The sequence below is a fragment of the Dipodomys ordii genome, unplaced genomic scaffold (assembly GCF_000151885.1).
Source record: "Dipodomys ordii isolate 6190 unplaced genomic scaffold, Dord_2.0 Scaffold3, whole genome shotgun sequence".
NCBI lineage: Eukaryota > Metazoa > Chordata > Mammalia > Rodentia > Heteromyidae > Dipodomys > Dipodomys ordii.
In genome coordinates this window covers 12,241,741-12,266,986 of record NW_012267219.1, presented here as the reverse complement: position 1 = coordinate 12,266,986, position 25,246 = coordinate 12,241,741, and the positions used below count along the sequence as shown (strand labels likewise).

Genomic DNA, 25,246 nt, shown 5'->3' with positions numbered 1-25,246 from the left:
TATCCATTAATCAATTGTTTTGCACCTCACCAGATTCCACATTGGTTATTATGACCAGAACTTCAATAAACATGGGTATGTAGGTATCACTCTCGTATATCAATTCATACTTCCGCAGATACATGGACAAGTGTAGTAGTAAAGTGGAGTTATAAGATAGGTATATATTTTCATTTTCTGAAGAATCTCCGTACTGATGGCCGTAGTGGTTGCACTAGTTTACATTTCCACCAACATCGTATGACTTTTATTTACCCTACATCCTTTATCTGAGGTTTTTAAAAGGATTATTGTGGTAGTTATCTAGGTAAAATTCAAATAAGGATAACAGTAGGGGGCTAGTAAAGATGTTCTCCCTTGCTATTTATGGCCCTATTCCATATGAATAAATACCTCCCCACTCCCCCCACTCCCCACCCAGGAAGTGTTTCTGCCTTTGCTCTCCTAGGTTAAACAATTTTTTTTTCTGGAACATGAAGATTATGGAGTACTAACACTTGGCAACAATGAAATAAAAAAATATAGCACTGCTGGTAGCAAGGGGTTGGTGGAGGGGATGAATAGCATGGAAAAAAAATCCATTAGATTCTTTATATGTTGCTACCTACTTCATAAATGTTTGCAACATAATCATCTTGCTGCATTTTTTTCTTTAGGTCCATGTAAGCCTGAGGCAGAAGATTAGTTCAGGAAAGTAGAAAATTGAAGGAAATATTTTAATTTGTAAGGTCACAGACTTATATTTGGCTTGCAGAAACAATGTGCCTTCCCCTTCCCCTCCACAATGGAAGTTAGTTTTCGTTAGTCAACTGGCTGAGAGTCAACCCAGGTATGTCTTTGTGTATTTCTCTCAGCACTGGGCAGCGTGCCCTTGAGCAGTATTTGTTCAATGCACAAGGTCCTCTGACACAGGCAGTTCTTACGTGTTTAAGTTCTCAAACCTGACTACCTCCACCTTGGATGACCTGACCTCTCCATGCCTCAGTGCTCAGTGCTGAGACCCATCTACTTACTTACTGTGATGGCTGTGTGGTCAGTGTCCAGATGAATGTTGCATCTTTTTATGTACCTAATAAATCATTTCTCAAACCGAATAGTATTGTGGGATTGCACTGAATAAGACATTTTAATTGAGCCAGAGAAAACTGAGACTATACAACTGGGGTTTTCAAACTTTAGGGTCCTTTTGCTTTTTACTGGAGGACTTGCTAAAATAAATTCCTGGGCCCCATTCCCAAAAGTTTCTGGCCAGAGGGTCTGGGTAGGTCTCAGAGAATTTGAACTCCTAACAGATTATCATGAAATGCAGAAATCATGGAGCACATGCCATGCATTGAGAACCACTACTCAGGTATGCTATTTCTAATAGAATATTTTCATTTGAACTTGAAGCTATACTGGACTTGGAGATAAAGCCTCAGTTTTGATTCTTGGGGAGCAAACCCACTTGTATCTATTTACCTTTGGTGGTCTATCTATATAATGGAAACGACAGTGTCTGACTGAAAAGGTACTTGAGGACTAAAATATGAACATGATTGTGGTATTCTTATCTATGAAAATATATACTCATATACCAATAAGACAAAAATATTTGGGGACCAGAAAATTGATGCTTTTCTTGCCATGCCTAAGATTCTGTTTCCTAAAAATATAGAATTGCCATTTTTGTAACTAATGACATTATGTTAAACTTGGAATACAATTAATTTTCATGAGTCTCAAACAAATATGCTGGATCCTTATGAATAAAGTCATGTTTCAGAGCCACCTCAAACTCTTCTTGCCACCTGGGGATTTAGGAGAATTGCAATTGGAATTCCATATTTTGCATAGCCTCATCATTAACAGTTTAGATTTCCATGTTATTTTACACTTTTCCAAGAAGCTTCAATTCATTATCTAACCTTAGGTTTCCAAAAATGCTTTCCTTGCTTGGGTGCAGTGGACCACATCTGTAATCATAGTTACTCAGGAGAAGGTGATTAGGAGAATTTATGTTTGAGTCCAGCCTTGGTAAAAAGTTACTGAGAACTCTCTCTCAACCAACACAAAAGCTGGCCATGGTGGTATACACCTGTGATTCCAGCTATGTGCAAAGAATACATAGGATTGCAGTCCAGTCTGGCCTGAGCATAAAATTAAGACTTGATTTGAAAACTATATAAAGCCAAAAGGGCTGAGAGCCTCTCTAGGGCTGTAGAGCCTTGATTTTCAAATTCAGTACTGACCAGAATTTTTTTCCAAGATATCATGATAAATTTAAGTGATATGATATAGATGACCAACTTCGCAAATGTCTAAACTGGATAGATTTATTGGTATAAAGCATATATTCAGTCATCTATCTTTTCTAATTTAAAGGCAAAACTTAAAATGTGGTCTCTTTAAAATATGTGGAAGGGCTGGGAAGGTGGCTCAGTAGTAGAGTGCTTGCCTTGGATGCATGAGGCCCTGGGTTTGATTCCTCAGCACCACATAAGCAAAAAGAAAAAAGGCGGAAGTGGCGCTGTGGCTCAAGTGGTAGAGTGCTAGCCTTGAGCTGAAGAGTTGAGGGACAGCGCCCAGGCCCAGAGTTCAGGCCCCACGACCCGACCCCACCCCCCAAAAAATTAAAATATGTGGAAAATTCAAGTACTAGTCAAAAGTTAGCTTTCCCTCACTGAACACTGGCAAGCTTTCTCAACTGCTTTATGTATCTGCCGTCAGAAAGTGGAATATGATGTGTGTGTGTGTGTGTGTGTGTGTGTGTGTGTGTGTGTGTATGTATGTATATATCTTCTTTTTTTTTTGCCAGTCCTGGGGCTTGAACTCAGCACTCTTCCACTTGAGCCACAACACTACTTCCAGCTTTTTCTGTTTATGTGGTACTGAAGAATTAAACCCAGGGCCTCATGCATGCTAGGTAAGCACTCTACTACTAAGCCACATTCCCAGCTTAGAATGTGATATTTAATAAAGGAAAATTAGTTAAAGCCATATCCAACCTACCTTTTAGTGATTTAATATTTCAGCTATAGCTATCAGGAAAAAAAATCCAAAATAAAACTTTACAAAACAAGTAAGAGGGCCAGGAAGGTGGCTCAGTGATAGGGTGCTTGCCTTGCATTCATGCTCCTGGGTTCGATTCCTCAGCATCACATTAGCAGAAAAAGCCAGAAGTGGCGCTGTGGCTCAAGTGGTAGAGTGCTAGTCTTGAGCTGAAGAGCTTAGGGACAGCACCCAGACCCAGAGTTCAGGCCCACAACCAACACCCCCCCCTGCCCTCCCCCAAAATCAATTAAGACCCAATCACTCCCTATCTAAAAATCTCTTGTTTAAATATTTTTAAATGACAAAACAAGAGCAAATTATCTCTAGCATGTCCTTATAAGTCTCCAGTGAATTAATTAGAAAACTCTGTTTTTGTTTAAGACATTTCAGCTGGAGACAAAACAATCAAAGGGTTTATAGCACCATAGAGTGCGGTTAAAATGGAAAGCATTCACATAGCTGCTGATTTCTTTTGTAAATAGACCTTACTCTGACTCCATGGAATAAAAGCAGAAGATATAGATATATTCTTTAGGTCTGTATATCTAGCATGTACTTAAAAAAATCATTTCCATGTGGGCAAGAAAGGAATAAAAAACACTTTCTTCAGAGATAAAAGATGACTTCATATTTTAACTTAATTTCTTAAAATGCTCAAGATGTTCACTATTTCATTCAATATTCTCATGTATCTCAAGTTGTATGATTTTTGTTTCCTTTTTTTTTTAATTCCCCAAACAGGACTAAATGAGAACAAATAGAGTGAAGCAGAGGTAATGGAAACCATTTGTTGCATAGAGTGATAATTGATGGCCTAATGCTGGTGGAAGTGGTGAAGTTTGAGGAATATCCTATTGTCTTAGACTGCTTTCTTGCTGTTCGTTATAGCAAAATATCTGAGGCTAGATATTCTTTTTTAATAGGAAAGAGGTTTTCTTTAGCTTGTAATTGTGGAGGCTGATAGTTCAAGATTGGCTGGAGCGTTCTGTTCAGTTTCTGATGAAGGTTTCAGGAAGGATGCCATCACAATGGCAGGGGGAGGTGCAAGAGCAATCATATGGTATGACAGGAAGCAAGAAAGAGTCAGGAAATATGACTTTCCTCTTTCTCTTAGAATCGGAAGCCTTAGGAACTAACCAGGGTCCTGATGAAAACTACATTAATCCTGTCTGAGAAGACACTTCCAATGTCACAGCAATCTTCCACTAAGCCCTACCTTTAAAAAAGTCCCACCACTTCAACACACCATACTAGGACCAAGCTTCTAATTCATATCCAAATCACCATAGTGCCTATGATTTTCATTTCTCAATTAGATTAAGCCAATTCTTTTTAGAGTGTCCAAGCAAAATGCACCATGGGAAGCAGCAAAATTTGTATAGAGTATTATGGGTAAGTAAACATGCTTTCAGGTAGAAACATTTCAAGATATGAAAGTACACATTTTTATTTAGCAAATAGTAGATATTCCATAAACACGAAACATCGGTTCAATATTAGATATAATTAAGAGAATGTTGACAAATCTAAAGCTCCATGTTTTTTCTGTGTCATGGGTTTGAACCCTTAATTTCACAAATATTTATTGAGTGCATGCTATGAGACAAGTACTGTTCTGGAGCTGGGGATGTATCAGTGACAAAAACAGATGTTATATTTAATTTCATAGACCTTTAGTATTATGGGAAATATTCAATAGAAATATGGAGCAATTAGAAATAAACAATGTTATAGCCAGAAAAAATTTTAATGTGGAAAACATATAAAACATGAACTGACTCAAATATAAGAATTCAGTGATTTAAATTATATTTATGTGTAATTAGTTCTAATGTAGTTCATATGTGCTCCTGTTATATAATTTATATGCATTTATATTTTCATATTTCAAATAAAGTGATGACAGCTATATAACATGAACACAATAAACATGAAGTTTCCTCAAGGATACATTTTGTTAAGTGAATTTAAATTACTGATCATAGTACATTCATTTTATAAACATCCAGATTACAGAGTGATATATAACTTGATGTAGGAAAAAAATCTCTTTAGATGTTTTTCTCTAAACTTGCCTTTTATTTTATTTATTGTACTTTCTTCTTTTGTTAGTTGTGGGGCTTGATTCAGGACCTAGGTGCTGTCCTTGAGTTCTTTTGCTCAAGGCTAGCATTCTATCACTTTGAGCCACAGCTCCACTTCCAGTTTTCTGGTGGTTAATGGGAGATAAGAGTCTCACAGACTTTCGTGCCCAGCCTGGCTTTGAACCATGATTCTCTGGTCTCAGCCTCCTGCTTCTTTTAGTAATTCATATCTCTCAGGCCAGTGAAATGCACATTAACATTTAGTTCTTAATTGAACAACTTACAGAGCCTTAGGCTGCTCCGTATCTATCCTTAAGTAGAACACAAGGCCAGTATTAAGAGTTACTTAGCATTGCATCAGAAGGAAACAAACTTCAAAACTGACTTGATGCTGTGGTCTTACAATGTCTTCATTATAGTGATTTATATACTCAGCGATCAAAATTATTCACAACATGCTCCCAACTTTATAACATGAAGTGAAACAGAAACATTTTTTTCAAAAGTTCTGGTTTGTAAGGTAGTTATTTAGAGGTGGTCTACTTTAGATCTTAAAGTTAAAAAAAAGGGAAGATGATTTTTTTCATATATTAATCTTGCCAGTTGTAAATCGTCCAACAGTATCAGGCAGGTAGACTCTTATTTAAATGAATTATCTCAAGGATTTAACAGTTTATTAAAGGGCCTCAATATTTACAAGTTAATTAGAAGATAACTGACATTAAAATCAGAAATACACCCAATTAATATCCAGTTTACTTACAGAACTTTAAGACTGTAAAGGCCAGCGAATGCTCCCTTGGGAATGTATGTTAAAGCATTTCCAGCAAGACGTCTGTGGGTTTTAAAAGAGAAAGAGAGAGAGAGAGAGAGAGAGAGAGAGAGAGAGAAACTCAGTCATTACAATGTTAACAAATACAATATAAAATAAGCTGAAAGCAATAATCTTATTTTCTTACATATTACAGAAACTTTCTCTCTCTCTCTGTATTTTGTTTTTGGTCAGTTGTGGGGCTAGACTCAATGCCTGGGCACTGTCCCTTAGCTCTTTTATTCAAGGATAGCACTTCATCACTTTAAGCCACAGTTCCATTTCTGGTTTTACGGTAGTTAATAAGAGATAAGAGTCTCCCAGACTTTCCTGCCCAAGCTGGCTTTGAACCGCTCCTCAGATCTCAGCCTCCTGAGTAGCTAGGATTATAGGCATGAGCTACCAGTGCTTGGTGTCTATTTTTTTAATAGAAATTTTGGCATATTGCCTAAGCAGAAATATTCAATTTATCTGTTTTATAAAATAGTTATATTTTATTTAATATTATTTAATAGCGTATAGTAGTATTTATGTATACATATATCTCTATCTGTCTTTAACATTTTAACAAACACTAATATTACATCATAATTTGCACAAAATTATAATGTCAGAATGTGACTCACATAATTTTTACGACTATTCTTTACAAGCATGAGTAAAATAATCCTATTTTGGCTGCAGTTCCACTACACAATACTCTTTTTCTTATTGAGTAGCTTTACATGCTTTACTTGAACAATGGCTTAGAAATAGAAACAGTTGAGAATGGTAGATGGTGACATGGATTATTAAATGGAAGTTGTTTTTTTTTTTTTTTGGTTGGTTGTGGGGCCTGAACTTTGGGCCTTCATCTCAAGGCTAGCACTCTACCACTTGAACCACAGTGCCACTTCTGGCTTTTTCTGCTTATGTGGTGCTGAGGAATGGAACCCAGGGCCTCATGCATGCAAGGCAAGCGCTCTACCACTGAGTCATCTTCCCAGCCTCTAATGGAAAGTTTTGACACTACTTACTGATAACATTTTAAAGTGTTAGAACATCTTAATATTATTTTTCTAAGTAAAAAACAATTGAGGTGAGAAAATATTGAAAAAGCTTAATAAGGTATGTGTATCAAATATCTGGTTCTATACTTATTCAACAGCTACATTCAAGCCATAACCTGATATGTCTGATGGTCCCATAACAAGAAAACAAAGAACAATGTGACTCAGAACAACACAAAATCTTTAAAGGAGTGGATCTCATTCTAGGACAGTGGGTACCAGTGAAGATCCAGACATCCCTGTCTTCTGTGGATGGAGATTTGGGTTAAGGGTGGAGTAGTTGATCCATTTGACCAGTGCTTTTCCTAAAAGGCCTAATGGCCTTAAATGTCTACTTTGTGTGTGTATGCTAGGAATGGAGCTTAAACTCAGAGCCTGGGCACTGTTACTTAAGCTTTATTTCTCAAGGCTGGTGCTCTACCACAGTTCCACTTCTGAGTTTTTGATGATTACTTTGAGATAAGAGCTTCACAGACTTTCTTGACTGAGTTGACTTTGAACTGCTAAGATTACAGGTGTGAGCCACCAGTTCCAGGCTTAAATTCTCTCCAAAGGAGAGATAATTTACTCACTGAGGTCCACTGATTTGACTGGAATAAACTATTCATACAACTTTAAATATGTCTCATTGCTAGTCCCTACTACTGAAAACAGCTTATAAGTGAATATGTAAAGAAATACTGAAGTTATGCTATGAATAGAACTTCTGAATGACATTTATATTTAAAAGCATTATTTGATCAATCCAAACTAAACTAAATTAAAATAACATATCATAATTTACATCATCCTGCTTTTTTAGACAAAACTCAATGCCTCACAGACTTGGATGCCTCCAAGAGTCTCTGCTGGTGGTGCATCTGCAGTATCCCCTTGCTTTGTGCTCTCAAGTTTGTAAATATTGTTATGTTTCATTTTCTTACTGACTGCATGAAGGATTAAGATACAGTAACTTTTTTGATCCTTCCAGGTCTTATATTGTCTTGTGGTTATTTATTTGTGCCTTTTAGTAACAGATGTAACTGAAGAATTAGCCCTTATTCTGTATTCCTTCATCTTTCCAAATGTTGCTTAAAGAAATATTTTCTTCCTTGGGGTGAGGGAGAGATATAAATATTTAATTCATATTTAGTATTTTTATCAAAACCAAAGAAGGAAAATATCCCTCAAATGCAGCCCAACCTTCTGCCTTCCTCTTACAAGAAATGTTTTCTTAAAGAATAAATAAATCTAGGAGCTTAGTCTAGAATTAAGAAGAAAAAGAGTACAAAAAGAGAATGCCTTGGCCTCATTGTTGCTTTATATGACCATTGTTTCCGAATACTTGTGAAAATGTGCTGAGGGGAAGAAACTTCTTTTCTTCCTGTACATAGAAAAGTTTGAGTCACCACCCTAACCATGCCAGACATAAATGATAAACATGTATCAATAATATGTAACTCAGTTTGGTATTTGACCCAAGTGATTTTAGAGGTTTTGATTTTTTTTTTTTACTCTAAAACTGTCTTATTAAAAAAAACTCTGAGTGCAGCTGTGGCTCAAGTGACAGAATGCTAGACTAGAGTGCTAGCAAAAAAAAAAAAAAAGCTAAGAGACAGCCAGGCCCTGAGCTTAAGTACACACACACACACACACACACACACACACACACACACACACACACACACACACACACACACACACACCTCTCTACAATGTCCCATGCAATCAAGTTGACTAAAGCATAAGTGAAACTCCTTTGTGTTTGGTGTAAATCCTTTGAATAACTAACTTTGTAGTGTAAATAACTTTGAATAACAACTAGAGTTTTTTGTTTTTTGTTTTTTTGGTCAGTCATGGGACTTGAACTCTGGGCCTGGGCGCTGTCCCTGAAATCTTTAGCTCAAGGCTAACACTCTACCACTTGAGCCACAGCACCACTTCTGGTTTTCTGGTGGTTAATTGGAGATAAGAGTGTCATGGGAACTTTCCTGCTTGGGCTGGCTTTGAACTGTGATCCTCAGATCTCAGCCTCCTGAGTAGCTAGGATCACAGACATGAGCCACTGGTGCCCAGGTAGCAGATGGTTTAATGCAATGAATATCAAGAAGTCAAAACATGTTTTGGAAGTGGGGGGTGGGAGGTGGGTGGGAGGGGGATCATGGAATGAGGGAAGATGATGGTAAAGGAAACAGTACACAAATACAATCATAGTATTCAATGTATATAAGGAAGTGGGAAACTTGACCTGATGGTGGAGGAAGGGATAAGAGGAAGGAGGGAAAATACTGGAAGAGTTGATGCTGCTCAAGATGCACTGTGCACATAAATGGACATGTTAAATTGTAACTCCAGCCACTTGTTGATAATAAATAATTAAAAGTAAAAGAAAAGAAACCCTCTGACCATCCATCTGGTCCCCCTACATTCAGTCTGTGCTACTCCTACTCACTCCGTATTCACTGATGGTCTTTGTGCATCCAACTCTGATCCTATCACAAAATCTGCTGTTAATTCCCAGGCCAGATGAAAAGTCCTCAGCCTCTTCTCCCACATCTTCCTTTATGCTGGAGCTAAACCAGGTCCTACGTCTTGCTGTCGACTTTCTCTTGTCTATTCCTTTGCTTCAGGAAATGCTCTTCTTCTATTCCCTTCCCTGTCTCAAAGCAACTTCATTTCTGAGACTCCTGATATTTCCACTTTGAACCAGATAATCCAGCAAAAGTTGCATTATGGGTCTCATAGTCTGTCTAATGTTTTACTGTGTGTCTATGCTATGTCACAGTGACTTGAAGGTGTCTCAGTTATCTACTCTAGAGCCTTACACAGTGTCAAACAAAACGGGTTGTCCCTGGAGCATTCAAATAAATCACCCATGAAGCAGAGACTGCCAGCTCTCTCAATGTACCCAGTATCCCTTGTTCTAGAATAGATGTCCCTATACAGCATTTCAGCAGAGAACATGGCCACCCAGAGAAGGTCTCATTTTCTAGTCTTTTGTGAACTTAAACATGGGTACATGGTAATCTAAGGGCTAGATCAAGATTTTGCATCATTCCTTAAAAGGAAGTTTTTTATCCCCAAATTCCTCTGCTTCCACTGTCTTGTATCAATGATGAGAGCATCAACGATTCCGTAAAAGAGACCATTCCGGGGACGGTGAAAGAAGAACAATAAAAGAAGATGGATATATGCTGGGCCCCTGGATAGCTTTGTGGAGCCCAACAGTCCAGCAGTCCTGAAGTCTGTTTTGGTTGTATAACTGAATCAGTCTGGGCTGATAACACAGGTGTTATCTTCTGCAAACAGGTTGATGATTGAAGGATTATTTAGCTGGCAAGGCTGTATCACACCTGCCTGGATGCTGGCATTAAGAAATCATGTTTACAAAGCTGTTTCAATCTTCTGTATTCACTGTCTTTGCTTTCTTTCCCTTTCATCTTTCTACTGCTAGCTTGAAGTGGGCACACCTGAACTAGCACAGCCTTGCCTTCTGCTGTTCTAATGGTCGCTGGGAAGAAATACACTTTTATTGTTCTTTCATACTATCCTCTCATATCCAACAAGATCTTATTGAGGACTGCTTTGTGCTGAGATTGCTTCTCTGACAGTGGCACAGCAGTGAATACTTGGCTTACACAGCCTTCTCCCCTCATAGGGTTTGATTCAAATGTGGGGAAATGGTCATTCAATAAGAAGATAAATGAAACACGAAAAATGCTCTGAAGAAAATAACAAATTAAGGCAAAGGGTAATAGTTGTAAGGGGGTGGTTAATTTAGAGAGGATGTATAAGGAAACCTGGGGGTATTTCAACAGAGGTCTGAGCTCTCTGGATTGTTGAAGAGAGGATTGAAAGCAAATCCCTGAAGGTGGAGCATGCCTGGTAGGCTCTATAAGTTGCTGGGGGCCAGAGTGGCCAGAGTAGAATGAGCAAGGAAGAGGACAGAGGGCTGGCTCAAGCCATACAGGTGTCTGAAACTCGAGGAAGGACTTTGAACTGAGGAGTGATGTGACTGGATCTGTGTTTAATAGGGTCTTACTGATGCGACTTTGCTAACAGGCAGAATAATCTATGGAAGACAAGAAAGGAAGCACATGAAATGACTATTCAGATAAGAGATAGGAGGACGGTGCATCAGAGATGGAGGGTGGTGAGAAGTGGAAGTTGGTATAGAAGAAAAACATAAACTAATACGTCACTAGGGTGAGGGTAGAATATATGCAGTACAAACGAAAAGTGTCATTTTATATGTTTACAACTCACATGTGTTTGATTAGCTATCCAAAGTACGACTACATGCAATACTGAAGTAAATGAGTTGTGTGTGAAACAAAATTGTTGATTGAATTAAGGTGGACTCAGGTCTGTTTGACCACCACAGGTCAGACTAATCTGATTAGTATCTATTATTTCAGTCAAATGTCGCTCTTTCCTTCCCAGGTGTGATTCAGCAGTGACAAGGAAGATTTCGGAATACAGCTTTCAACTCATTATTTTGATAACTTTTGAGATACTGAGTTTGAAAAGGAAAGGGGAAAAATAAACCTTTTTCATTATTTGTCAGAGTAGATACATACGGACTCTTTCCTCAACTAGCTTTGCATGTATTGTTTTTCTTTTCTGGGTGGGGACTCTCAGAATCCATGAGTCTACATTCAGAAATGAACGAATGGGCTGTGTGCTCAGGACAATGTCTCAAGGCAAGGAAATTTATCAGGTTTTCTTAGTTATTTTCTGAGCTGGTTTGGTGGTGATAAATGTAATAATTTAAGAAAGTAATTTCTCTTTTATTTCTTTGCTTTGTGAGGTGCTTTTAGTAAATTTAAAACCTAAGTACATATAAACTACAGGAGAAAAGATTTTATAGGGAAAAAGATTTGAGTGTGGTTCTCCCTATTTATGTACACAGTACTCAAATCTTACTGGTAATGATTCCAATCATAGAGACCCACATAAGTATTTGGCTGAAGTTTAAAAAAAATGTTTCTAAAATTATTGTTTTCTGGGACTGTCTCTTTATCTCCATTTCTTCAGGAAGGTAATATTTAATTTAAAAAGCCATATAACTTTTTATATAATAACTTTTTATTCCCCAAAATTTTGCTCCACCTATGTCTCACATTTACCAGCATTGTTTAGTTTTAACTGTTTAGAGTTAATTTCCACAAAATGAGAAAAAAATTATGAAATTACAGTAGACAATTTATATATTTCTCTTTTCTGTCTGGGTTAGGTTTGAACTTTGATCCTCAGATCTCAGCCTCCTGACTAGAGAATATTACAGGCATGAGATAACAGCATTCTCTTCTTATTCTCTCTTTTCCCTTTTCTTCTTGTGTCTTATAAGATTCCTTTCTTATAGTATATCACTACTAATCTTTAAGAAAGCTTTTTCTCATATTTTAAGTCAGGGAAGGAGGTCAGGGTTACTATTGCCCACATTTTTCATAAGAAGCTCAGAAAGGTTTTACAAAAAGTGGAGGGGGCTGGGAAGGTGGCTCAGTGGTAGAGCGCTTGCCTTGCATGCATGAGGCCCTGGGTTCAATTCCCCAGCACCACATAAGCAAAATGAAAAAAAGCTGGAAGTGGCGCTGTGGCTCAAGTGATAGAGTGCTAGCGTTGAGCTGAAGAGCTGAGGGACAGCGCCCAGGCCCAGAGTTCCGGCCCCACGATCAGACCCTAACCCCCCCAAAAAAGTGGAAAGCTGTCACATTCCCACATTCATTTAACAGTCTAGTCTTGCCATAGCAGAGCTACTTAAACAAGCAGAGCAGAATAAATTCAAATCTGGTAATTCTGTGCTTTAAAAGCAAGACATTTCATACTGCTTGAAAAATGCATGCTGGTTCTTAGAAATTACTGCTTTGCATTCTAACCCTCTACAAAGTAATTTGATGAGGGCTGTCATAGACTGGAATAGTTCCTCTCCCTCTTTTAAATTTACATACTGGAGACCTGGATGACACATTTCCAGTTTGGGTACAGTTTTTCTTCTTTGATTTCTAAAACTGATTTCAGTAGTTCTGTTACTAGTTCTGAATTTCTCTTTACTCTTCTAGGCTATAATTCACCTGAATATAAATTAAGGCTATGAATGGGGTTGGAAGGGATGGGGAAAATGATATAAAGGGTGACATTATCAAGATTCATAAACTGACTTGATGAATTGAAACCTCTTTGTACAACTACTTAGAGATAATACGAAGAAGAAATTCACCTAAACCATTATAGTTAAACTATCCTGTAAATGTGAAATTTATGCAAAGTTTTATTCCCTTCTAAAGGGTAAAATATTCTCATTTAGAAAGATATTGCCCCAAAATAAAGTTAGCTAAAGCTAGCTAACTTTAAAAGTAGCAATTAGTGGCTCCCACCTATAATCCTAGCTACTCAGGGAGCTATTTCTAATACTATGTTTCTAAATACTACAGCACTGTGAAACAAACAAGATCAAGTGGTAAAAGGGATACTAAAGAGAAAAGAAAGGGAGGCAGAGAGGTAGGACCATTTCAAAATACTGCCTTGTCAATAGATTCACACTTACAACGTCAGATAGCTAAATGTCTATAACTAGTTGTATAGCTCATCATTTGAAAGAGAACCAAAATCACTGGCATGAAATAACGAGTTTCTAAGAGATAGCATTTATAATTAATTATGAAAGCGAGAGACTAGTTTACGGTGACCAAAGCCAAGGGACATGAAGACTATTTGTGGCATGAACATGTTTTCACATTATGAGCACAAATCAGTATGTACATTATAGTTTTCCAGTTTCCCCATTGCCATTTCACTGAGTCTTTAGGGGAAAAAAAGTAAAACCTGAAAAGACAGGAAGAGAGCTCTGGGCATTTTCAGTAACATGGCAAGGATCGGGCTTTGAGGAAGTTTGGTGATCCCTCTTGTTACAAATATTGTCTATAACAATAGGTATGTACTATCTGTTCTAGAGATTCTTCAAGGCCAACCATAATATGAGCAAATAGTTCCAGGAAACAATGGTAACTTGAAAACAGATTTCCTAGAGCTTCTTGGGTTTCTTTTCTAAATCAAGTATTTGATTCCAATAGCAGTGAAATCTGGAAAGATTTCCAAAATGCCCCTCAGAAATGAATACATTTCACAGCGTTTTAAAAGTGGAAATGACTCATTCCACCTTTGATTTAATCAGAATAGCAATTTCAGTTTACTGTAACTTCTCCATGCCATCAACATCTGCTCTTAGTTCTGAAAGTCCGAACCACACTTAGAAAGGCCCAGCGTAGGATCTTTTATTTATTCACAAAGAACATGAAGTCCTTAGAGGGATGAAATCAATAAAGTAGAGGGAAGTAAAGTCAGAGACAATTGCAAATGGTTGCTTAAGTTGTTAAAATTACTGTCCTCAATCACCTACATTCAGTAAAGTTCAGAGCTGTAGACAATTTTTATTTTTGCAAAAATTGGCTCATGAAATAGGAGATAAAGAGGTGAGAATCTTCTTTAAGGTGTTTTTGTTTTATTAAAACAACTCAAGCTGCAAATTGTAGTCTACCAAAGTTCTTGCAACATTATGTCATTTGATTTCTGAAGCATCCAGAATGACCAAATGGCTCTTTCATTGTCTTCCAAGACCTGGATGATCAACCAGCAAATGGCAAAGCCAGGATAGGAAATCCTGGAGCCTGCATATGCCCTCTTCTTTCCATAATGCAACTCGCCATAAATTCAGATCTATTTTTCTTTATTTTGTAAGTATCTCACTCATTCTCCTTGTGCTAGCACATCATCCCCAGCAGAAAGATGGGTCTATAGGCACTTGGTCAGCAGAAAGATTGTTCTACACACACTTTGGCCATCTTGCAGAGTCATAAAAAAGTAAATAACAAGTAACAAACAAGACCCAAATACCAAAACATGTGCAAAGAGAGTAAATATTCTAGATTTAAGAGGGAGAGAAGGAGATCATTTACTGTGATGGCTTTTACTCTTCTTAAATATTTGTTCCAAATGGTCATCCAGAGTTACATGTTTTCCTTTTTTTAAACATTAACTTCATAAATATCTCTAGGGCTTTATGGATTCTCATCAGATTTTGAACTATGGAACCTCAGTTAAGCTTTAGTGATAGATGAGGGGTGAATCATGTCGTCCACAATTTATAATATAGTTGAGGGAAGCAAACTAGGGAAGTAATACACTGGGTATTAAAGCCAGGGGGAAGCATAGTAACTTGGCTTCATTAATAGTGATTTTTTTGGGGGGTGTGGTTGTGGGCCTGAACGCTGGGCCTGGGCACTGTCCCTCAGCTCTTCAGCTCAAGGCTAGCGCTCTACCACTTGAGCCACAGCACCTCTTCTGGCCTTTTCTGTTCATGTGGTGCTGGGAAATCGAACCCAGGGCCTCATGCATGCAAGGCAAGCGCTCTACCACTGAGCCACCTTCCCAGCCCATTAATAGTGATTTTTAAAGATGTATTTATTGGTTTTTTTTAAATTAATATTCTAACCAATAGTATCAGTTGCAGTCTCTTATTTAATGTGCTAAGAGATAAATCATAATGATGAGCTGAGTAAGTTGAATGAAAGATTTCACATTTTCAAATAGTGCCTTGTCATCTCACATACTGCACGTGCATGAATTTGCACGTGCACACAGACACACACACACACACACACACACACCTACCCTAGACATCTATCTTTGGCTGTGTGCATGATCATTTGTAGTTCAAATAAATATTAGAGAAAGTATGCTGCTTAAGTATATATTTTTATAAGTAGAAATATTAACAAAGGTTTAAAGCAAAGTGTTGAAATTGTATACCTCAAGATTCTCATTGGCAACATATGATGTTAGTGGGTTCATAGTCTGAATATCTGATTTCTTCCCCATAGCGACACTATCTTTTTTGGCCCTTCTTTCTTACTTTGTCTTTTTCATTACTTCACACTGATACTTCACACAGGCACGAAAGCATAGATATATGCCTGACATTACCCAACCCAATTTACTCAGCATTTAAAGCAATCTGACTGTACCAAGTCCTGTACTAGGTACTTCAGGAAAAGAGGAAATAACAGGTGAATCACGTGCAACTCCATACTTTCTGCTTCTCTTACTTGCCAGGGAGGCCTCTGAAAGTAATTGTGAATCTTAACTGTGACTTGGACTTATTCCAGGTTTCACTCTTCGGAGTAGCTGGGATTATAGATGTGAGCCTGAGGTGCTGGATCAGGTGTGTGTGTGTGTGTGTGTGTGTGTGTGTGTGTGTGTGTGTGTCATGGGGCTTGAACCCAGGGCCTGGGTTCTGCCCCCAAGATCTTCTGCTCAAGGCTAGTGCTCTACCATTTTAAGCCACAGCCCCACTTCTGGTTTTTTGGTGGTTAATTGAAGATAAGAATCTCATAGACTTTCCTGCACAGGCTGGCTTTGAATATCTTCAGATGTCAGTTTCCTGAGTAGAGGATTACAAGTGTGAGCCACCAGTGCGCAGCTAGGAGTGTATTTTTTTTTTTTTTTGGTCGGTCGTGGGGCTTGAACTCTGGACCTGGGCGCTGTCCCTCAGCTCTTCAGCTCAAGGCGAGCTCTCTACCACTTGAGCTATAGTGCCACTTCCGGTTTTCTGATGGTTTATTGGAGATAGGAGTCTCACGGTCTCTCCTGCCCTGGCTGGCTTTGAACCGTGATCCTCAGATCTCAGCCTCCTGAGTAGATAGGATTACAGGCGTGAGCCACCAGCGCCCAGCTAGGAGTGTATTTTTAATAACAATTCTGCATCCAAAATTTAGCTTTGGAAACAAACAAACTAAATAGAGTTTATAATTTTTCAAAGCTTGGGATGAATTCTTTCCCCTTTGCCATTAAATGAATGATGCATCTTCAAAACATCACTGACATACAACACAGAATTATATTTGGGAAAGCAATCTTGAATTTTAAATTTGGCAAGTTAGCCAGCTCAGCTGAAGCAATTCCAAACCAGGCAGAAACAGAATACTTTTTAAACGGTCCCTCTCTAATTCTGAAATTCTGTGGTTCTAAAGTGCAGATATTTGATGGATTTCTAGAGACATAAAGGATGATAATAAATAGTGTTTTCATCCAATAGTTCTTCCTCCTCATTCTCTTGCCTGCATCTTTTTAAAATTTTTTTAGTACTAGGATTTGAACTCAGGGCTTTGTGTTTGCTATGCAAGTATTCTGCTACGTGAGACAACTAGACTTTTTGCTCTGATCATTTTCTACATAGAACCTTGTTTTTTTTTTGTCTAAGTTGGCTTTGAACCATCTATTTATTGACACTGTAGTAGCAGGGATGACTGGTGTGTATAACCATATCTAGCCTTTTTTGTGTGTTGGTATAGTCTCATGAGTTTTGTTGCCCAGGCTGGTCTGAAACTTCGATCATCCTAATCTTAATCCTTCTTAATTTGTACCTTTTTCTTTTTTGGTATATTTTTTTTAAACCTTTTGACAGACTGGCTTTAAAGCAAAGCATAAGAATACTTGCTTCATGAAGAAAAACAAGTAATTTTGAATGAGTTGGGTCACAGAGAAAGAAATTCTATTAAACCACATCCTCGTGGCAGTGAAGTACTTATTGATATGGTCTGTGGTCTAATTCAGTTTTGTGTTGGGGGAGAGGGCAGTATTTTGCCATGGAATATTAGAAGGAGATTAAAGGAAAAGGATAGGAGATGTATCCCTTTGAACTATAGGGTAAATAAGGACATTTTTACATATTTACTGTATAGAGGAAGGAATTAAGAAAATATTCTGAAGTTTGATATTGACTTAGAATAACCATAAAAATATTAACTAATGCAAATAATGCAAGCAAGCTCATTTCACATAGCTTACCTTCTCATTAGTTTACTTATCAAAAATTTATTATTTCTTATATATCAGCCATGATTAAGACCGACCTAGACTCAGTGTTATGAAGGTTAAGTCCTAGCCATGGAAATGACCTGAGAGAAAAGAGAAGACAGAAAAAGAGAACCTAGAGTGAATATTCATTCCTTAAGTGATAAAAGCCCAGAATATGTTGATTTGGTGCTCGAAGACCCCTCCCTACACAATTGAAAACAAATTTGTCATTTTCAAACATTTCAGTAGTAAAAATACTAACGTTCATTTATTTTGTGCTAGTACTGGGCTTGAATGCAGGGCCTTGTGTTTTCACTTGGCTTTTTTGCTGATTGCTAAGTGCTCTACCACTTGAGCCATGACTCTAGTTCTGGCCTTTTGCTGGTTAATTGGAGATAAGAATCTCTCAGATTTGTCTACTCTGGCTGGCTTTGAACTATGACCTTCAGATCTCAGCCTCCTGAGTAGCTGGAACTATAGATCTGTGCAACCAGTACCTGGCAATAAAAACATCATTAAAAATGTAATGTCTACAAAAAGAAATACACTATTCAGTTACTCAGGAGTTGGAGACAGGAAAAACCACAGTCCATGGCCAGCTCTTGCAAAAGTTATGATATTCTTTCTCAAAAACAAGCCAGGCATGGTGCTAAACACTTGCAATTGCAGCTAGTCAGAAGGCTGAGATAGAAGGATTGTAGTCTGAAGCTGAATGGGTAATACTTGAGCCCTTACCTGAAAAATAAAATTGAAAAAAGCATACAAGGGACATGAGAGTGTAATTCAAGTGGATGAGCACTTGTTTAGCAAGTGGAAAACCCTGAGTTTCAATTACTAGTATGGAAAGACACAGAGACAGAGAGACAGAGACAGAGTGACAGAGACTAATATTTTACAATATTATTCTGTTGAAGAACTGCTCAATCTTGTTATAATGGAATGTTCCATTTGCCATGATAGTTTCTGTGGTGCATCCGCAAGTTAAATGCTCCTCAGATTGGAGCCTGTCTTTCAGATTTACAAAGTAACTATTTTCAAAAGAGGTCATTGCCTAAACAATTCCTTTAATCAACAGTTGGAGGATTTACTCAACTGTTGGTGCCAAATGTCCTTCCCAAAGACTGCAGTGGTACAATTGTACATCACTTTCTTCACTCTACAGGGTTAAGAGGATCAAATGAATTCTTCAGTACAGAGTTTGTGTTTAAACAGTTATTTTTCATCTTCTTGAAAGTGATTCCCAGACTTAATCAAGCTTCCTCTGCATATCATTAACCAATCTGAGCTTCTTCCTTTTTCATTTTTATTTTTTTAATAGAAAATTTAGGAAAGCCCAATTATAGATCCTCATGTCTTTCTGTTAAAGTTGGGAAGGAAACTCAACTTACAAGCAGAGAGATAGTAAATTTAAAAAATGATTAGCCGGGTGCTGGTGGCTCATGCCTGTAATCCTAGCTACTCAGGAGGCTGAGATCTGAGGATCGCGGTTCAAAGCCAGTCCGGGCAGGAAAGACCGTGAGACTCCTATCTCCAATAAACCACCAGAAAACCAGAAGTGGTGCTGTAGCTCAAGTGGTAGAGCGCTCGCCTTGAGCTGAAGAGCTGAGGGACAGTGCCCAAGCCCAGAGTTCAAGCCCCATGACCGACAAAAAAAAAAAATGATAAGAATAAGAAGTTTCGGTGCTATGTGAACTCAATTCTCTGAAGTCACAAGTTGAGCCAAACATCAGGTTTTGGTTTTGATTATAGTTTTACTTGCTATTTTAATAAACATGAACTAGTATTCAAACATTTAATATCCTGCTGCTAAACTATTTCCAAAGTGTGCTCCAGTTTTTTTTTAAATAGCCTTTGTTTTAAAATTTTAATTTGTTTGGCTCAGTCTCACCTTAGACAGTTGTAGTCTCATGATAAACTCTTTTATAAGTTCATTTCCAGAATCATAAGCAATCCCTCCACCCCTCCCCAGCCCCCCTCCTCCTGGGGCCTTTTCCAACTAAGTGTTTCCTCATGTGCCAAAGTTGTTGGTGCTGACAGCTTTCCTGTCTTGTTTTATCTTGTTCCCATAGCATGTATGGGAGACAAACAGAAGAACGTGTCCAGCGTTGACCGGACACATCAAAACTTCAGGGATGAATACTCACAACTCCTCAAGGAAGCGGAGGCTATGCAGGGGATTCAGGAGCAGCTGAGTGATGTTGTTCATACTGAGGTCTCTGGAGGGGAAGACAGAGAGCATGTGAGGAGGGGCGCATGCCACCACAAGGAGATCCAGCTGTTCAATTCACACATTTCCAAGTCACACAGCAAAGTGCATTCATTCCTCTGCTTGACATATGAATCACGATTCCCATCACCCCTTCCTCCCCTGCCAACCCCATGCACCCTCTACCGAAGCAGAGACCCTAAGAGGAACTCTCATGGCAGTCAGAATGATTTAAACCATTCACAGGCATGGCTGTAATTCTTCAGGTTTAGGATGATGTGTAGGGGACAGCAAAGGAAGCAGACATAACTCAACTTTGTGTCTTGCCTTCCATTGTGTGACAGAGACACGTCTACACCGTGCAACTCAAGAAGTCTAGTTTCTCTGGGATTTTTTTAAGCACCTTGTAAAACAAATGTTTTGATTCAAAGAGACTTAAAACAAAACAACACAAAACCAGACAAAAAAACCTATTCCCTCCCTCTAACATGCTCCTTTTGCAGGTTCTCAGATTGCATTAAATAAGTGAAATGAACCATAAAACGAGGGTGTAAGGCGATCTGCCTTCGAAGCACCCTTCCTGCTGGGCCTACACAGTAGTTCCTGGCACAGGAAACAACAAGCCACTTTGGGCAGAACTCAATCAATTTTTGTTTTAAGTGAAACTCCGTGTAATTTGATTTTATTCTGTTTTGATTTCTCTATTTCTTTACTGTCTCTCACAGATCCGAACAGCATCCCTAGTGTTGGCTATTTGTATCTCAGAAGGCAAAAGAATGAAAACTGAGCAGATATCCACCAAGACCAACTCTGGCTTCACTCAGTCAGCTATAGGTTCAGGTTCTTGGAAGAAATGACTTGTTGCTCCAACCTAAAGATTCAGAACTGAATTTCAGACTGCGGTGCGGGGGGGGGGGGGGGGGGGGGGGGGGGGGGGGGGGGGAGGGGGGGGGGGGGGGGGGGAGGCTAGGAAGGGGTGGGGGGGGCGGGGGGTTGTTTGTTTGTTTTTGTCTTGCTTGTGCTGGTACTGGAGCTTAAACTCAGGGCCTGGGCATTGTCCTTTAGCTTTTTGTGCTCAAGGCTTGAGCTCTACTATTTGCGCTATTTGCGGCACACTTCTACTTCTGGCTCTTTGGTGGTTAATTGTTGGTAAAAGTCTCATGGACTTTTCCGGTGTGGGCTGGCTTTGAATTGCAACTCTTAGATCTCAGCCTCCTGAGTAGCTAGGATTATTAGGCACGGGCCATGGGCACCTGGAGAGTTTTATTTATTTATTTTTCTTCCATCACTTTTATTCACTTACGTATTATTCATTCAAACAGCACATATTTATTGAATGAACAAGAGCTTCTCTTCAAGCTGAATTTCTCCTGTTGTTGAAGTGGACACACCAACTGTTTTTATCCAGTTGATCTCTGTGCTAATAGTTTGGTTTCTTTACCAAACAACTTTATCTGTGATGCTAAGAACTGAAGGACCGCTCACTCTGTTTGTAAGATGTCACTGGCATGTTCAGCATGTTCAGTGTTAGAGAGTTTGGCTCATAGCCTCTGACGAAGTGCTGCCAAGCACCTACAGCTCTTCAGAACTGGGCTCCGTGTGTCTATTTCCATTGTGATCTCATGCCATTTTCCTCGATGGAACATGTCTTCTGGCTCTATGGATCTTCTTGCTAATTCCCTTTGCATCCTGTCTTTGTGCGTGCAATTCTCTTTCTCTAGAACACATTATCCTTTCCATTCTCAAATGGAAACTTCACCATGACCTGCTCCACACCACAGAAGGTCTGGTTCAACAAGACCCTTGTGTGTGTGACTCAAACTCCTATCTTTCCATCGTAGCTGCTCTCTATTTCAGCGGCCAGACTTTGATACTTGCACTATCAAAGCCTCATCCCCGCCTCATAGTTTTGCTCAGTGTTGCACTGGTCACCGAGATCACTGTTTCCCCAACACTCTGGACTTCTGAGATCTCATCTTCCATTTCAGTCCTTTGGCAAAATTCCAGCTTTGGAAAAACACCATAAATTGTTCTCTCTATGACTGTGTGAAGCCAGGATACTGGGTGCTACTAGGAAAGGAAAAAAAATCACAAATCTACAGATTAGTGACTATAAATTCATGGCCTTTGTAGTTTTCCTGACACTATTGCACAATCCTATTATTTGTAATTGCTCAATATACTCCTATGGGAACTGTTGCCAACCTTTACTAGTTGCCCTGAACCCCATAATTAACAACCACTTCCATCGTGCCCAGGGGACCCTCCCACCTTACTTCATGGAAATCACTTCAAAGCACTGAAGATGAAATCAGCCAACATTTGAATTCTCCTTTGTTTCTTGCTTACTCTACCCAAACCTGCCTCCTCACTCAGCCTTTCCCAGGGGTCCTGTACCCTTTCGTTTGCTACAGCTCATTATTCCATGCCATGAATTAAATGTTTGTGTTTCTCTCAAATTCAGATTTTTAAATTCCTAATCCCCAAAGAGTAGTGTTCGGAGATGTGGAATTTGGGATGTAATTAGAGTAGGAAGGTGCAACACTCAGTGATGGCATAGTATCCTTGTAAGAACAGTCAAAGAAGTCAGGAAAGGTGGAACATACTTGTAATCTTTTAAAAGATTTGTCTTTTGAAAGACAAACAAGCCAGGTGCTGGTGGCTCATGCCTATAATCCTAGGTTCTCAGGAGGCTGAGTTCTGAGGATTAAGGTTCAAAGCTAGCCACAGCAGGAAAGTCTGTGAGACTTTTATCTCCAATTAACCACTAAAAAACCAGAAGTGGCACTGTAGCTCCAAGTGTTAGAATGCTAGCCTTGAGCGAAAAAGCTCAGGGATAGTGCCCAGGTCCTGAGTTCAAGACCCATCACCCACCAAAAAAAAAAAGACAAAAATCTCATAAACAAATATATAACCTCCAAAGTTCCACATTAAAAAAAATATAGAACAACTAGACATGGGAGATCTCTGTTGCTTGCATGTAATAATACAATAAGGACCACCTGAAAACTGAGGAAACAGACTCATTAGATCCTGTCTGTTCTTGCACCTTGATCTTGGACTCTGAAGCCTCTAGATCTGAGAGAAATAAATATTTCTTGTTGAAGCCACCTAGATTATGCTAAATTGTTATGGCAATTGGAACTAAGATACTCCATAAAAATGATTGTTTCTTCAAACTCATCTTCGTTTCTTTCATCTACCTAACCTATCTCTTTTCTCCTTACTACTTGGTTATGCCGGTCCTCATTATCTCCAAACCAATAATTCAAAATGACATCCCCCCAAAAAACTGTGTGGCTTACCGATACCAGTCTTGTCTCTCTAGCCTCACTCCCTCCCAATGACAGCTGGAGAGATATTAAAAAAGATGACAACACAGAATTAGCCAAATCACCACTCTACTTAAAACCTAATGGCTAGTCGGGCGCTGGTGGCTCACGCCTATAATCCTAGCTACTCAGGACGCTGAGATCTGAGGATCGCGGTTCAAAGCTAGCCCGGGCAGGAAAGACCGAGGTGACTCCTATCTCCAATAAACCAGCAGAAAACCAGAAGTGGTGCTGTAGCTCAAGTGTTAGTGTTCTCGCCTTGAGCTGAAGAGCTGAGGGATAGCGTCCAGGCCCAGAGTTCAAGCCCCAGGACCGACAAAAACAAACAAACAAACAAAAAAAAAAACAAAGAAAAACTAATGGCTCTCCAGCCTTCTGAATGAGGCCTACATTTCTTACATTGCATACAAGCTCCATCATGGGGCATACTACCTCTTTACCAACCTGATTCATATTCATCTTTGAAGATTTAGGCCAGCTGTCATCTCACCCCAGGTGCCCTTTCCAAACCCTAATGTTAGTGTAGATGATTTGCTCACCCTTTTTTCGCATCACCCACACACTTAATACCATCACATAGAAATGGTGTGGGCATGTGTGTGTGTATCTGTCTCCCATGACATACTTTCATTCCTCATGGTTAGTGGCCACTTTTTCCCATCAGAGAAGTTCAATTCTTAGTGGAGTCTTGCAATACAGGATTTACTCATATCGAATTGAGCCCTCTTCTGTGCAGAGATGATCTTGCCCAAGTCATTAAAAAAAATCATGCTTCTGGGAGAACTAGAAAAGTCCCCAAACAAATTCATAGGGAGAAAAATCTCTTTGTGCCCACCTTCCACAATGATTCCTTGTGCACAAAGAGGTTCCACTTTCTATTGATCCTATTGTTTTTCCTTAGAGATTCCTTAAAGATTCTCATTGATTGAAAGGTTCTTTCTAGTCCCCAGGCCTAAGCACAAAGATGTATTGCTACATTTCTCTTCTTCATGCTCTTTTGTCCTCCTCTATTCCTTCTCTTCCTTTTCTTCCTCTCTTTTGTGACATTACTTTTAAAAATAATTTTTATGGATGTGTTTTGAGAGGACGACTGTAATAAGTACCTTAGCCAACCATCAGATAATCCAGCCGTACACATTTAAGGTGTGGAACAGGAATCAGTGAACAAGAGGCCCTTTCTCATGGTGTTACTATTAAAACAAATTAAGAAACATTAAATGCTGGGACTCTATTCGGCTGTAGCCAAAGACGAATATTGTCCCCTTTTGTAGCTCAGAGCAATTCTCATCTCTTCTGTGTACTATGATTTTGAATTTGTCTGGAGAGATTCAGTAGCATCGCTCTCTGTCAGATGCCTTTGTTAACTGAATCCAGGCTGGAATGATTCCAGCACTTTTTAATTGATCACTATTCAAATAAATTTCTAGAGAAAAGTTTTCTTGTGAGTTACAAAAGAAAGGTATAAACTTGAGCAGCATTTTATGATGTATGAGTAACAGTAAAGAAATTTCTGTATATTTTCTTACGTTATTGTTTCAAACTCCAAAACAATATAGCCTTTAACATATACAAATGCTATGTCCAGCCTGAGGCCTTTTCAGTATGAACATGATGCTTAAACTAGAACAAATGTAGAGCTTCTTTCAGACTCCTTCTTGTTCCCTTCCACTCACTACTTCCCACCAACAGCAACCAGGTTCGTGACTGAAGATTTTATATTAGATTTCCTTGTTTTCGTTGTGTGTGTGTGTGTGTGTGTGTGTATGTGTGTGTGTGTGTGTTCTCAGTAATGGGGTTTAAACTCAGGGCTTTATTGCTTGCTAGGCAGGTCCACCAGACTTGTTTTTGATCCTTCTCTAAATGGAATTTTGTGTGTGTGTGTGTGTGTGTGTGTGTGT

General features: G+C 38.9%; 1 protein-coding gene across 3 annotated transcripts in view; it reads right to left on the bottom strand.

Annotated features, from left to right (window-relative positions):
- Lgr5 (leucine-rich repeat containing G protein-coupled receptor 5) overlaps nucleotides 1-25,246 on the bottom strand; it is a 121,305-nt gene that overhangs the window by 47,399 nt on the left and 48,660 nt on the right. For all 3 annotated transcript variants that reach the window (XM_013019432.1, XM_013019441.1, XM_013019451.1), the window contains exons 2-3: nucleotides 19,955-20,026; nucleotides 5,881-5,952 (exon numbers count right to left, since the gene is read on the bottom strand). In XM_013019432.1, coding sequence (XP_012874886.1) covers nucleotides 5,881-5,952; nucleotides 19,955-20,026 — 144 coding nt within the window. The remainder of the gene's footprint in view (nucleotides 1-5,880; nucleotides 5,953-19,954; nucleotides 20,027-25,246) is intronic.